We start from the raw sequence: 11,962 nt of genomic DNA on the forward strand, positions 1-11,962 counted from the left end.
TTGGCACGGTTTCCAATAAGCTATCCAAGAAACTGATATGCCTTTATGATTTCCTTATCTGAATTGGTTACATAAACTTTGACTGTTTAGAGCTTATTTTTTCTTATTCTAATTCCACAAGGAAATTGTCCCTTAAATCAGGACCCTGTTTTTTTTCGATATCATTTCTGTTTAGTGAATTAACAATTACTATTTTACAATCATGGACAAACAATACTTGTTCCAGAACAACACAGGGTTCATTTGCCAGTTTGGTATAGTTTGCTGTAGCTCGGTGAGAGAATACAAAGTGCTTTTTTGAACAGAACTTATTGTAGGAAACAAATGTCCTATTATTTTTCAGCTAATGCCTATTTATGTGTGTGAGGTGATACACACGTCCTATTAACTAGAGGGAATTCCTTGACTAACCATTATCAGTGTGATGCAGGTGTGGGGTCCATCTCCAAGTACTATATAAGATGAATACTGTGAAATGCTTACTTACAATCCCTTAACCAACAGTGCAGTTCAAGAAGAAGAAAATATTTACCAAGTAGGCTAAAATAAAAAGTAATAATAAAAAGTAACACAATAAGAATAACGAGGCTATATACAGGGGGCACCGGTACCGAGTCAGTGTGCGGGGGTACAGGCTAGTTGAGGTAATCTGTACATGTAGGTGGGAGCGAAGTGACTATGCATAGGTAACAAACAAACAGCGAGTAGCAGCAGTGTACAAGAAGAGGGGAGGGGGGGGGGGTCAATGTAAATTGTCCGGTTGTGATTTTTATGAATTGTTCAGCAGTCTAATGGCTTGGAGGTAAAAACTGTTGAGGAACCTTTTGGTCCTAGACTTGGCACTTCGGTACCGCTTGCCATGTGGTAGCAGAGAAAACAGTCTATGACTTGCGTGACTGGAGTCTCTGACAATTTTATGGGCATTCCTCTTACACCGCCTATTATATAGGTCCTGGATGGCAGGAGCCTTGGCCCCAGTGATGTACTGGGCCGTTTACACTACCCTCTGTAGCGCCTTACGGTCATCTTACTACTATTACTGTAGTAAGATGGCGTTGGTGGCTCCATGAACAGAGCGACCATGTCTACCGTCGCCATAACACCTGCTAAATATGTGTATGCAACCAATAACATTTTACTTTATTTTGTATCAATAAAGAAACCAGACCAGTGTCTGCTGCCGTTAACACAGGTCCAAAGAGCACTACCATAGTTTCATAAGAGCTCCCAGCTCATAAACTCTCTCTAACATGTTCTGTGATTCAATTTGTAGATTTTGATATGGATTATTTAGGTTATTGGTTAGCGTCTGGAAGCAGGCCCAGAATTGAAGGGCGTATTGGTCCAAACGCACGAGGAGAGTGAGTGGGTAGGAGCCGACTTTGCTCCGGTCTTCTTGAGTCTGCAGCATGACAGATCAAAGTCAAAGTGCCATAAAGGAGATGTGTCAGGGCCAGGAGTTTCAGTCGTTTCCTCGTTCCTTGTGCTATCCTGGTAGGATTGTGTTAACGTCATCTAACAAACATATGAGCCCCACATCTACTGTACAGGACTAACTAAAGAACTGGCATTTCAATGAGGACCATCACCTGAGTTGCTACGAGTAAGTTGGCCGATGTGTGTTTTTGTGGTATTTCTTGTGGAGTTATGAAATGTGGCAATAGTCATTACCCACTGGGTACAAACATCAATTCAACATCTATTCCACGTTAGTTCAATGTAATTTAATTGAAATGACGTGAAAACAACATTCCTTCAACCAGTGTGTGCCCAGTGGGTAGTCTGAACGGTGTAGAGTAACGATTTGCAGTCATTTCAGTCGTCCTTCTAGATGGCAATGAAAGGCCTTGAGTTCTGTATTGTTGGTCTTGTATAATATGTTGTTAAAATGGACGATTGTAGTTATTGAGCACCATTATCACCATATAATCTTCATTGGAATCTTTTCTTTCAAAATTGAGAACACAGACATTGAGATCACAGTATCTCCCGGTTTACATTATATAATCCACAGATAATTCTTGAAAAAATGCATGACTCGTGTCTCTCTTGTTTCTTGAATTTAGGAAACAGGAGGGTTTTATCATGGTGATGTTGAGAAAGGTAAGCTCCTCGATATGATCTATGTTGACTATTTGATCAATGTAACCCGGATGCCATCCTTTGGTTATAAAGGTTTTTGAAATAGAACACTGTTATGTGATCAGCACTTCCATTGCCTAGTCATTCCAACTCCTTTGGGCCTGAAAATGACCATAGGAGATGACTATACAGTGCAAAGAAATTTGATACTAGGAATTCTCTCAGGCATTACGTCTGAATGTGATCTATCTAGGGTTTGGTGACAATGTCATTGCCATTCAATTCAGGAAATGGCTTGAAATAGAAAAATCCCTATTCCGGTATCAAATCTGGTTGCAATGTATAGCCATCTCCTATGGTCATTGTCATGTAGTTGGGAAGACAGCGTAAACAGATCTGTGCTAGAAAATACCTATGTTGAATTGTAAGCTTTAGCACACTGGCAATCTTAGATGCTCCACAAACGATTTATTAGATCTTACACAATGATCCTACGGTCACCAATGTGATGGAGTTTCTTGCAATAGGTCTTTGCACGCTATCCTTTTTTTCAATAGAATAACACGCTTTTGAATGTAAGGGTAAAAGCTGCATTCTTTCAAATGTATGATCCTGAACCACTGAGCTTCTTGCTCCCAGGGTGAGTGGGTGTGGGTGGACTCTGGTACCGGGGTGCCCATTGGAGCCCGGGTCAAAGTGACCGACACTGGACACCAGCTGCTGGTGGACGATGAAGGAAAGGTGACCGTGGTACTTCATTATACTTGTATTGAATTGTATGACTCTAGTATTTTAATGTACTGCTGGTCTCAAATTAGCTCAAGATATAAATCAATCACTTTAGGGAATAATCTATCAAAGTACTATCTCATTTACAAATTACATAATTTAGAACGTTAAAAACATTTGTTTATTATTGTCTTTTTACTGTATTTTTGCATTCTGCACTGCTCTGTTATAAAATTATGTAATGCCAAAACCAAAAACTTTAAGGGACAGTTTAAAAACAAAGCTAAAGTTTTCAGACCTTCAGACCTCAAAATGTGACATTATGTAACTGAAGATGTCTAACAAATCCAGTATTGATGTCAATCTGTCTAAAGTGCTATGTATTTTCCCTGTATTGTTCTCAGGAATACAAGCTGTCCCAGAAGGACGACTCCATCAGGGTGATGCACCCCACCTCGGTGGAGGGGGTGGACGACATGATCCGCCTGGGGGACCTCAACGAGGCTGGGCTCCTCAGGAACCTGCTGGTCCGACACAGACAAGGCATTATCTATGTGAGTCCCCTGTTGTACTACACTACCCATAATGCTCGGTGTAACATAAAAGGTTTGGTCTTGATGTTCTGAATCTTTTGAAGCTAACATATTGGTGTAACCCATCTCCGTACCAATACACCCATCACTGCTCCTACACATGCTTGCTGTACATTCAGACCCTTTCTACGCTATGGATGTTGGACTATTTTGTTTATGTTGGAAACAAGCAGAAGAAATATGAAAGATTCATGAAAGACGTTCACAGAATTAATAATGTGGTGGCCCCCAAAAAAGTGGGCAGCGCAAGCCTAAACCTCTGTTATTGTCTGGTGCACAGACCTACACAGGCTCTGTGCTGGTGGCAGTCAACCCTTACCAGGAGCTTCCTCTCTACACCGCCGACCAGGTGAGGCGGTACCATGGGCGTAGGCTGGGCGAACTACCCCCGCACGTCTTTGCCATCGCAGATACCTGCTACTTCAACATGCGCCGCCACAACAGAGACCAGTGCTGCATCATCAGGTTAGACTGGCAGCATTCCACTTGTCAGACACTCAAGTCATTCTGTTGAGCAATAGGAAACCAAAGCAGAAGTGTCACTTTTTTAAATTATGTTTGGAATATGGAATATGTTTTTTGGATTTGATTTGATTTGAAGATGCTCTTTGGAGGGGTTCAGTCCTACTTTTTACATTAACATTTACACTGGATATACACCTGAAATCCAAGAACTGATGGACTGTCTCTCTCTTTTTTCTGTCAGTGGGGAGTCGGGTGCAGGGAAGACTGAGAGTACCAAGCTGGTACTTCAGTTCCTGGCTGCAGTAAGTGGACAGCACTCCTGGATAGAGCAGCAGATACTGGAGGCTAACCCTATATTAGAAGGTAGGCTCTTTACTGATTCAAATATTTTCTCTACAGTACATCTCTCTCCCTCTCTTTCTCTCTCTCTATGTCTCTGTCTCTCTCTCTATGTCTCCCTCTGTCTCTCTCTCTCGCTCTCTCTCACACACGGACACATGCACACACATACACGTCTATGAGACTAAGATGGGTCTGTGTTTTTACACAGACACACACACTATCGTAATTGTTGTCACTCATGACAACCTTCCTATTCCTGCGTTCCCCCAGCATTTGGGAACGCCAAAACAATTCGCAACGACAACTCCAGTCGCTTTGGGAAATACGTGGAAATCTTCTTCAACAAAGATGGCGTCATCGAAGGTGCTCGACTGGAACAGTACTTACTGGAGAAGTCTCGTGTCTGCCATCAGGTAGGGCAGCAAAGGCAGTATCTTTTAATAACACGTAGAACATGAGGAAATGTCATAGCTAATTGCTTCATAAAGGGAATTGATTCCAAAACCATCTAAACTATCTCTGGTAAACAACAGGTTCGTCTAATTTAATATTAATTTATGTGTGTTCGTACTTGGAAGAGGACAAAATTCATTGTTGGATTTTCCAGTATCAAGGCAAAAAGGTTTAATGTCATGAGATTTTGAGATATTGATATATGTAACACTACTGTTAATTTTTACTAACTAACCCTAGGCCATTGAGGAGCGGAACTACCACATATTCTACTGCATGTTAAAGGGGATGACAACAGAACAGAAAAAAAATCTGTGTTTGGGAGATGCCTCTGAATTCAACTACCTCAAGAGGGTAATATCACCAGACTGCTACAACACGACCACTTACATGTTTTCCTACTCACATGTATACATCTAGCTCATTAATACATTACATTTTTACTGGTTACAACTAAGTAACTGTCCACTGGGCACAGACGTCAGTTCAACGTCTAGTTTTTATTTACAGTGCCTTCAGAAAGTATTCATACCCCTTCACTTATTCCACATTTTGTTGTGTTACAGCCTGAATTCAAAATTTATTAAATTGTGGTTGTTTTCCTTACCCATCTACACACAATACCCAATACTGACAAAGTGAAAACATATTTTTTGAAATTTGGGCAAATCTATTGAAAATTAAATACAGAAATATCTCATTAACATACATTTTCACACCCCTGAGTCAATACATGTTAGAATCACCTTTGGCAGCGATTACGGCTTTGTGTCTTTCTGGGTAAATCTTTAAGAGTTTTGCACACCTGGATTGTACAATATTTGCACATTATTCTTTTAAAAAATTCTTCAAGCTTCATCAAGTTGGTTCTTGATCATTGCAGACAGCCATTTTCAAGTCTTGCCATAGATTTTCAAGCCGATTTAAGTCAAAACTGTAACTAGACCACTCAGGAATATTTAATGATGTATTGGTAAGCAACTCCAGTGTAAATTTGGCCTTGTGTTTTAAGTTGTTGTCCTGCTGAAAGGTGAATTTGTCTCCCGGTGTCTGTTGGAAAGCAGACTGAACCAGGTTTTCCTCTAGGATTAGCTCTATTCCGTTTATTTTTATCCAACAAAAACTCCCTAGTTCTTGCCGATGACAAGCATACACATAACATGATACATCCACAACCATGCTTGAAAATATGAAGAGTGGTAGTGATGTTGTTTGTTGGATTTGCCCCTAACACAACACTTTGTGTTCAGGACATGAAGTTAATTTTGTAGTTTTACTTCAGTGCTTTATTGCAAACAGAATGCATGTTTTGGAATATTTGTATTCTGTACAGGCTTCCTTCTTTTCTCTCTGTCATTTAGTTATTATTGTGTAGTAACTACTATGTTGTTCACAGCCAACTCTGTAGCTGTTTTAAAGTCACCATTGGCGTCATGGTGAAATTCCTGAGCAGTTTCCTTGCTCTCCGGCAACTGAGTTAGGATAGATGCCTGTATCTTTGTAGTGACTGTGTGTATTGATACACCATCCGAAGTGCAAATAATAATTTATTTTTTGTACCCAGCTACCAATAGGTGCCCTTTGCGAGGCATTGGAAAACCTCCCTGGTTGAATCCGTGTTTGAAATTCACTAACACTATTATTGCCCACAGAGAGAGTCCGTGCAACTTATCGTGTAACTTGTTAAGCACATTTTTACCCCTGAACTTATTTAGGCTTGCCATAACAAAGGGATTGAATACTTATTGACTCATGAAATGTCAGCTTTTCCTTTTTAATTAATTAGTAAATATTTCTAAAAACATAATTCCACTTTGACATTATAGGGTATTGTGTGTAGGCCAGTGACACAAAATCTCAACTTAATCCATTTTAAATGTAGGTTATAACACAACAAAATGTGAAATAAATCAAGGGGATTGAATACTTTTTGAAGGAAACTGTATAACCTTAGACCCTGTGTTCTAAAGGGGGACTGTATTGTCTGCGATGGACGTGACGATGCTAAGGACTACACCCGTATCCGCTCGGCCCTGAAAATCCTCACCTTTACTGAGACCCACTGCTGGGAGATCCTCAAGCTGCTTTCTGCACTACTCCACCTGGGCAATGTCAGCTTTGAAGGTGGAGTCCTCTCTGGGTCTATGACCTGATGTCTGAGTGTTTTCTTGGGGAATATGACCTGGGCCTTGTCCTCACCCAATCCCCCCCAACCCAAATGGCCATATTTCTTGAGATCATAAAATACTTGAATGTTGATGTGTTTTTGTTGTTGTTATTTATTTATTTTTAATGTGAAAGCTCTGATTGACCAAGTTTTCTTTTGTTATTTACCTTACAGCCTCCATCTTGGATAACATGGAGAGCTCTGATGTCAGTTCATCGGATCACTTTACAATTGCAGCCAAATTGCTGGAGGTAGGCATATTTGTTGCCATTGTTGCCATTCTTTTTCTGGTATGTTTTTTAATAACATATTATGAATATACAGTACAGTTTACATGATATACATATATCTTCATGTCTTCCTTACAGGTGCAGCCTGCGTCTCTGGGTGTGAGCTTGACTTACCACTCCTTCATGACCAACAGAGAGCGAGTGTCCAAACCCCTCAGCTCTGAACAGGCAGCCGACTGTAGGGACGCCTTCGTTAAGGTAATGATGGCACACCTGTTTGAAGGTGCCAAGGAAAGATATACAGTAGGCTACCTCCTGAAAGAAGAGGGAAGACAACATACATATTCATAAAGTCACATAATCCTTAATCCTTACTTACTCACCGTGGGTGAATGGACGTAACTCGAGTCTTCCATTGACATCAGTGCACGATTTACTTGATTGTTGAGTTAAGCGCTCTAGGTTTTGGTCCATATTCTATTCAAGAGTATGTGTGTTGTTTGTGTCATGATTTCTTCAGGCAATATATGGTAAACTATTTATCTGGATTGTTGGGAGAATCAACAGTGCCATCCATAAGACTCCCACCAACGGTCCCAAATACGTCCGTAACTCCATTGGCTTGCTGGACATCTTTGGGTTTGAGAACTTTGCCTCAAACAGGTATTCCAATCAATATCAAATACTAATTTCCCTTGTTGTTTGCGACAGTCGACACGCAGATAGTTTAATACAGGCTTGTATGTCCTTCATGCTCTCACCCCGATCCTATGTAACCAACCGGTCAATAACACAAGCCTTTTCCACATGCTTTTTCACAGCTTCGAACAGCTGTGCATCAACTTTGCCAATGAGCAGCTGCAGCAGTTCTTCGTGCGTCATGTGTTCAAGCTGGAGCAGGAGGAGTACACCAAAGAGGACATCGTCTGGAAAAACATCACCTTCAACGACAACACACAAACCCTTGATCTCCTGGTTGGGAAGCCCCTCAATGTGTTGGCTCTGATTGATGAGGAGAGCCACTTTCCCAAGGTTAACTATCTCAAATTTCTCCAATAAACCCTGCTGTGGAGGCAATCTGAATTGGTGAGGTTTGTGACAACCTTGAATGTTTCTTCCAGGGCACAGATGTCACCATGTTGAACAAGATGAACCAGGTTCATGCCAAGGGCAACATCTACATTCCGTCTAAGAACACCCACGACATGGAGTTTGGGATCCGCCATTTTGCTGGGGTTGTTTACTATGACTCAAGAGGTAACCAGAAGAAAAAGGGATTACATAAAATATTAGTTGATTTGCTGGGACACAGGAATATGTGTTTTTTTACTCACTATTTGATCCTGTATGTTTTTCGTTCAGGATTCCTGGAGAAGAACAGAGATACTCTCAGCTCTGACATGATCAAGTTGATTGACACGACCACCAACAAGCTTCTGAGACATATCTTTGAGACGCAGCTCAGTGCTAATGTAGTGAAGAACCCTGCCAGCAACAACAGGATCGTTATGACACCCAAGAGCTCTCTACGGGTTTGTAGCTGCTGTTATTATTTGGATTCTGAATATCCAACTCCTGTTAGCTACACTGAATAAAAATATAAAACGCAACATGCAACAATTTCAAAGATTTTACTGAGTTACAGTTCATATAAGAAAATCAGTCAATTGAAATAAATAACTTAGGCCCTAATCTATGGATTTCACATGACTAGGAATACGGATACGCATCTGTTCGTAACAGATAGTTTAAAAAAAAGGTAGGGGCTTGGATCAGAAAACCAGTTAGTATCTGGTGTGACCACAATTTGCCTCATGCAGCGCGACACATCTCCTTCACATAGAGTTTATTAGGCTGTTGATTGTGGCCTGTAGAATGTTGTACGACTCCGTTCAATGGTTGTGCGAAGTTGCTGGATATCGGCAGGAACTGGAACATGCTGTCGTACAGGTCAATACGGAGCATCCCAAACATGGTCAATGGGTGACATGTCTGGTGAGTACGCAGGCTGGGACATTTTCAGCTTCCAGGAATTGTGTACAGATCCTTGTGACATGGGTCCATGCATTACCATGCTGAAACATGAGGAGATGGTGGCTGCTGAATGGCGGGACAATGGGTCTCAGGGTCTCGTCACGGTATCTCTGTGCATTCAAATTTCCATCTATAAAATGCAATTGTCTTCATTGTCCGTAGCTGATGCCTGCCCATACCATAACCCCACCGCCACCATGGGGCACTCTGTTCACAACATTGACATCAGCAAACCGCTCGCCCACACAACGCCATAGTCTGCCATCTGCCCGGTACAGTTAAAACCGGGATTCACTTCTCCAACGCCGAACTGCAGTCAGATCAAGACCCTGGTGAGAATGGCGAGCACGCAGATGAGCTTCCCTGAGACGATTTCTGACAGTTTGTACAGAAATTCTTTGGTTGTGCAAACCCACTGATCAGCTGTCCGGGTGGCTGGTCTCAGATGATCCCGCAGGTGAAGAAGCTGGACGTGGAGGTCTTGGGCTGGCGTGGTTACACGTTGTCTGTAGTTGTGAGGCCGGTTGGATGTACTGCCAAATTCTCTAAAACGACGTTGGAGGGGGCTTATGGTAGACAAATGAACATTCAATTCTCTAGCATCAGCTCTGGTGGACATTCCTGCAGTCAGCATACCAATTGCACGCTCCCTCAAAACTTGAGACATCTGTGGCATTATGTTGTGTGACAAAACTGCAAATGTTAGAGTGGCCTTTTATTGTCCCCAGCACAAGGTGTACATGTTTAACCTCTTTTGGCGCATGAACCACTAGCGGGACACCTACGACAACATCCGGTGAAATTGCAGATGGTGAAATTCAAAATACAAAAATTGTAATATTAAACAGTCATGAAAATACAAGTGTCATACATCATTTAAAAGCTTAACTTCTTGTTAATCCAACCGCGCTGTCAGATTTCAAAAAGGCTTTACGGCGAAAGCATACCATGCGATTATCTGAGGACAGCACCCCACACCAAAATACTTTCTCAACCAGCACAGGCTTCACAAAATCACAAATAGCGATTAAATAAATCACTTACCTTTGAAGATCTCCCTCTGTTTGCAATCCCAAGGGTCCCAGCTACACAATGAATGGTCGTTTTGTTCGATAAAGTCCTTCTTTATATTCAAAAAAGTCAGTTTAGTTGGCGCCAATGATCTCAGTAATCCACTCTTTCAACATGCATACAAACAAATCCAAAAAGTTACCAGTAAAGTTCGTCCACAAGTCAAACGATGTTTCTAATTAATCGTCAGGTACTCTAATATCTAAATAAACAATAATATTTAAGACAGAGAATAGTATGTTCAATAGGGAAGATAAATAACGAAGAGAGCTCACCTTCACGCGCCAACAAGACCACTTTTCTAAAGAGACACCTTGTAGTTCTTCAAACTACTTGTTCATTTTTCAAAAAACAAGCCTGAAATCCTTTCTTAAGACTGTTGACATCTAGAGGAAGTCATAGGAACTGCATTCTGGGTCCTATCTATTTGTATCTATTTGTTCCCATAGGCAAGCACTGGCCTGGCAAGCAAATGGCCTGTGACCCCCAAAAGAATTCTGGGTGGATTTTCCGCGGGTTTTTGCCTGCCATATCAGTTCTGTTATACTCACAGACATTATTTTAACAATTTTAGAAACTTCAGAGTGTTTTCCCTCCAATGCTACCAAGTATATGCATATCCTAGCTTCTGGGCCTCAGTAACAGGCTGTTTACTTAGGGCACGTCAGTCATCCACATTATTCTGGACAAAAAACAATATGCTAATGAAGTTAATCAGCTTCTTGATATGCCACACCTGTCAGGTGGACTGGTTATCTTGGCAAAGAAGAAATGCTCACTGACAGGGATGTAAACATATTTGTGCACAACATTTGAGAGAAATATGTTTTTTGTGCGTATAGAAGATTTCGGGTATCTTTTATTTCAGCTCATGAAACATGGGACCAACACTTTACATGTTGCGTTTACATTTTTGTTCAGTATATATTCACCAAAAACAAAAGCTATGGGTTTCCGTATTTCATGTAGATTAGCAGTATTATTCATACATTATCTATCCATTATTCATCAAGTAATCTGTGCTTTGGTAACATCCAATGGTTAGATTTGGGGTCATCTAAAAAGTATTGCACTGGGGGAATTCCAGTTTCTCCACGTGGCTTTCCTATATATACTGTATGGTCACTGACAACGGTCCAAAATTCCACACAGATGACATTGTGATCTTTCTCCTCAAAGGCGTCCCAGACGGACGGCAGGAAACAGGTGTCCACGCTGAGCGGTCAGTTCCGCCAGTCCCTGGACTCCCTCATGAAGGCCCTGTCCATCTGCCAGCCACACTTTATCCGCTGCTTCAAGCCCAACGACAACAAGAAGTCCATGGTGAATAAGACAGCCATTTGTAGCACTGGGCCAGATACAGCGAGACAGGATTCATTGATGGTGCAATATCACAATCGGTGGAGGTCAAACTCACACAAAACAGAAAAAATGTGATTAAGTAGAATGGCAGTTTCACACCATAAACATTTTACAATTCCACAGAAGTCCCCTTTTTCCATCCTACAGTGCACTCCACTCTACTAAAACAAGCTTATGAATGTCTCTGTCTTCCTCAGTGTTTTGACAGAGACCTGTGCATACGTCAGCTACGGTATTCTGGAATGATTGATACCATCAGAATCCGGAAACTGGGATATCCAATCCGTCACACGTTCAAGCAATTTCTGCAGCGGTACAGAGTCCTCCTGAAGACAACCGTCTGTGACCCCAAAACTGTAAGACATTATTATTTAGAATATGATGATGATGATAAAGATGACAGCAATAATGATATTTGTTAGCATTCAAATCTC

At 41.3% G+C, this 11,962-nt stretch overlaps 1 protein-coding gene across 1 annotated transcript in view; it reads left to right on the forward strand.

Annotated features, from left to right (window-relative positions):
- Positions 1-2,085: 2,085 nt before the first annotated feature.
- The window catches only part of LOC139559566 (unconventional myosin-VIIa-like), a 38,555-nt gene continuing 28,678 nt past the window's right edge, over positions 2,086-11,962 (forward strand). The window contains exons 1-16 of the mRNA XM_071375667.1: positions 2,086-2,103; positions 2,722-2,823; positions 3,216-3,365; positions 3,685-3,869; positions 4,111-4,232; positions 4,482-4,624; positions 4,905-5,018; positions 6,635-6,788; positions 7,006-7,082; positions 7,200-7,319; positions 7,582-7,724; positions 7,883-8,093; positions 8,183-8,318; positions 8,424-8,593; positions 11,346-11,489; positions 11,726-11,884. Coding sequence (XP_071231768.1) covers positions 2,086-2,103; positions 2,722-2,823; positions 3,216-3,365; positions 3,685-3,869; positions 4,111-4,232; positions 4,482-4,624; positions 4,905-5,018; positions 6,635-6,788; positions 7,006-7,082; positions 7,200-7,319; positions 7,582-7,724; positions 7,883-8,093; positions 8,183-8,318; positions 8,424-8,593; positions 11,346-11,489; positions 11,726-11,884 — 2,148 coding nt within the window. The remainder of the gene's footprint in view (positions 2,104-2,721; positions 2,824-3,215; positions 3,366-3,684; positions 3,870-4,110; positions 4,233-4,481; positions 4,625-4,904; positions 5,019-6,634; positions 6,789-7,005; positions 7,083-7,199; positions 7,320-7,581; positions 7,725-7,882; positions 8,094-8,182; positions 8,319-8,423; positions 8,594-11,345; positions 11,490-11,725; positions 11,885-11,962) is intronic.

The sequence above is a fragment of the Salvelinus alpinus genome, chromosome 30 (genome assembly GCF_045679555.1).
Source record: "Salvelinus alpinus chromosome 30, SLU_Salpinus.1, whole genome shotgun sequence".
Taxonomy (NCBI): Eukaryota; Metazoa; Chordata; class Actinopteri; order Salmoniformes; family Salmonidae; genus Salvelinus; species Salvelinus alpinus.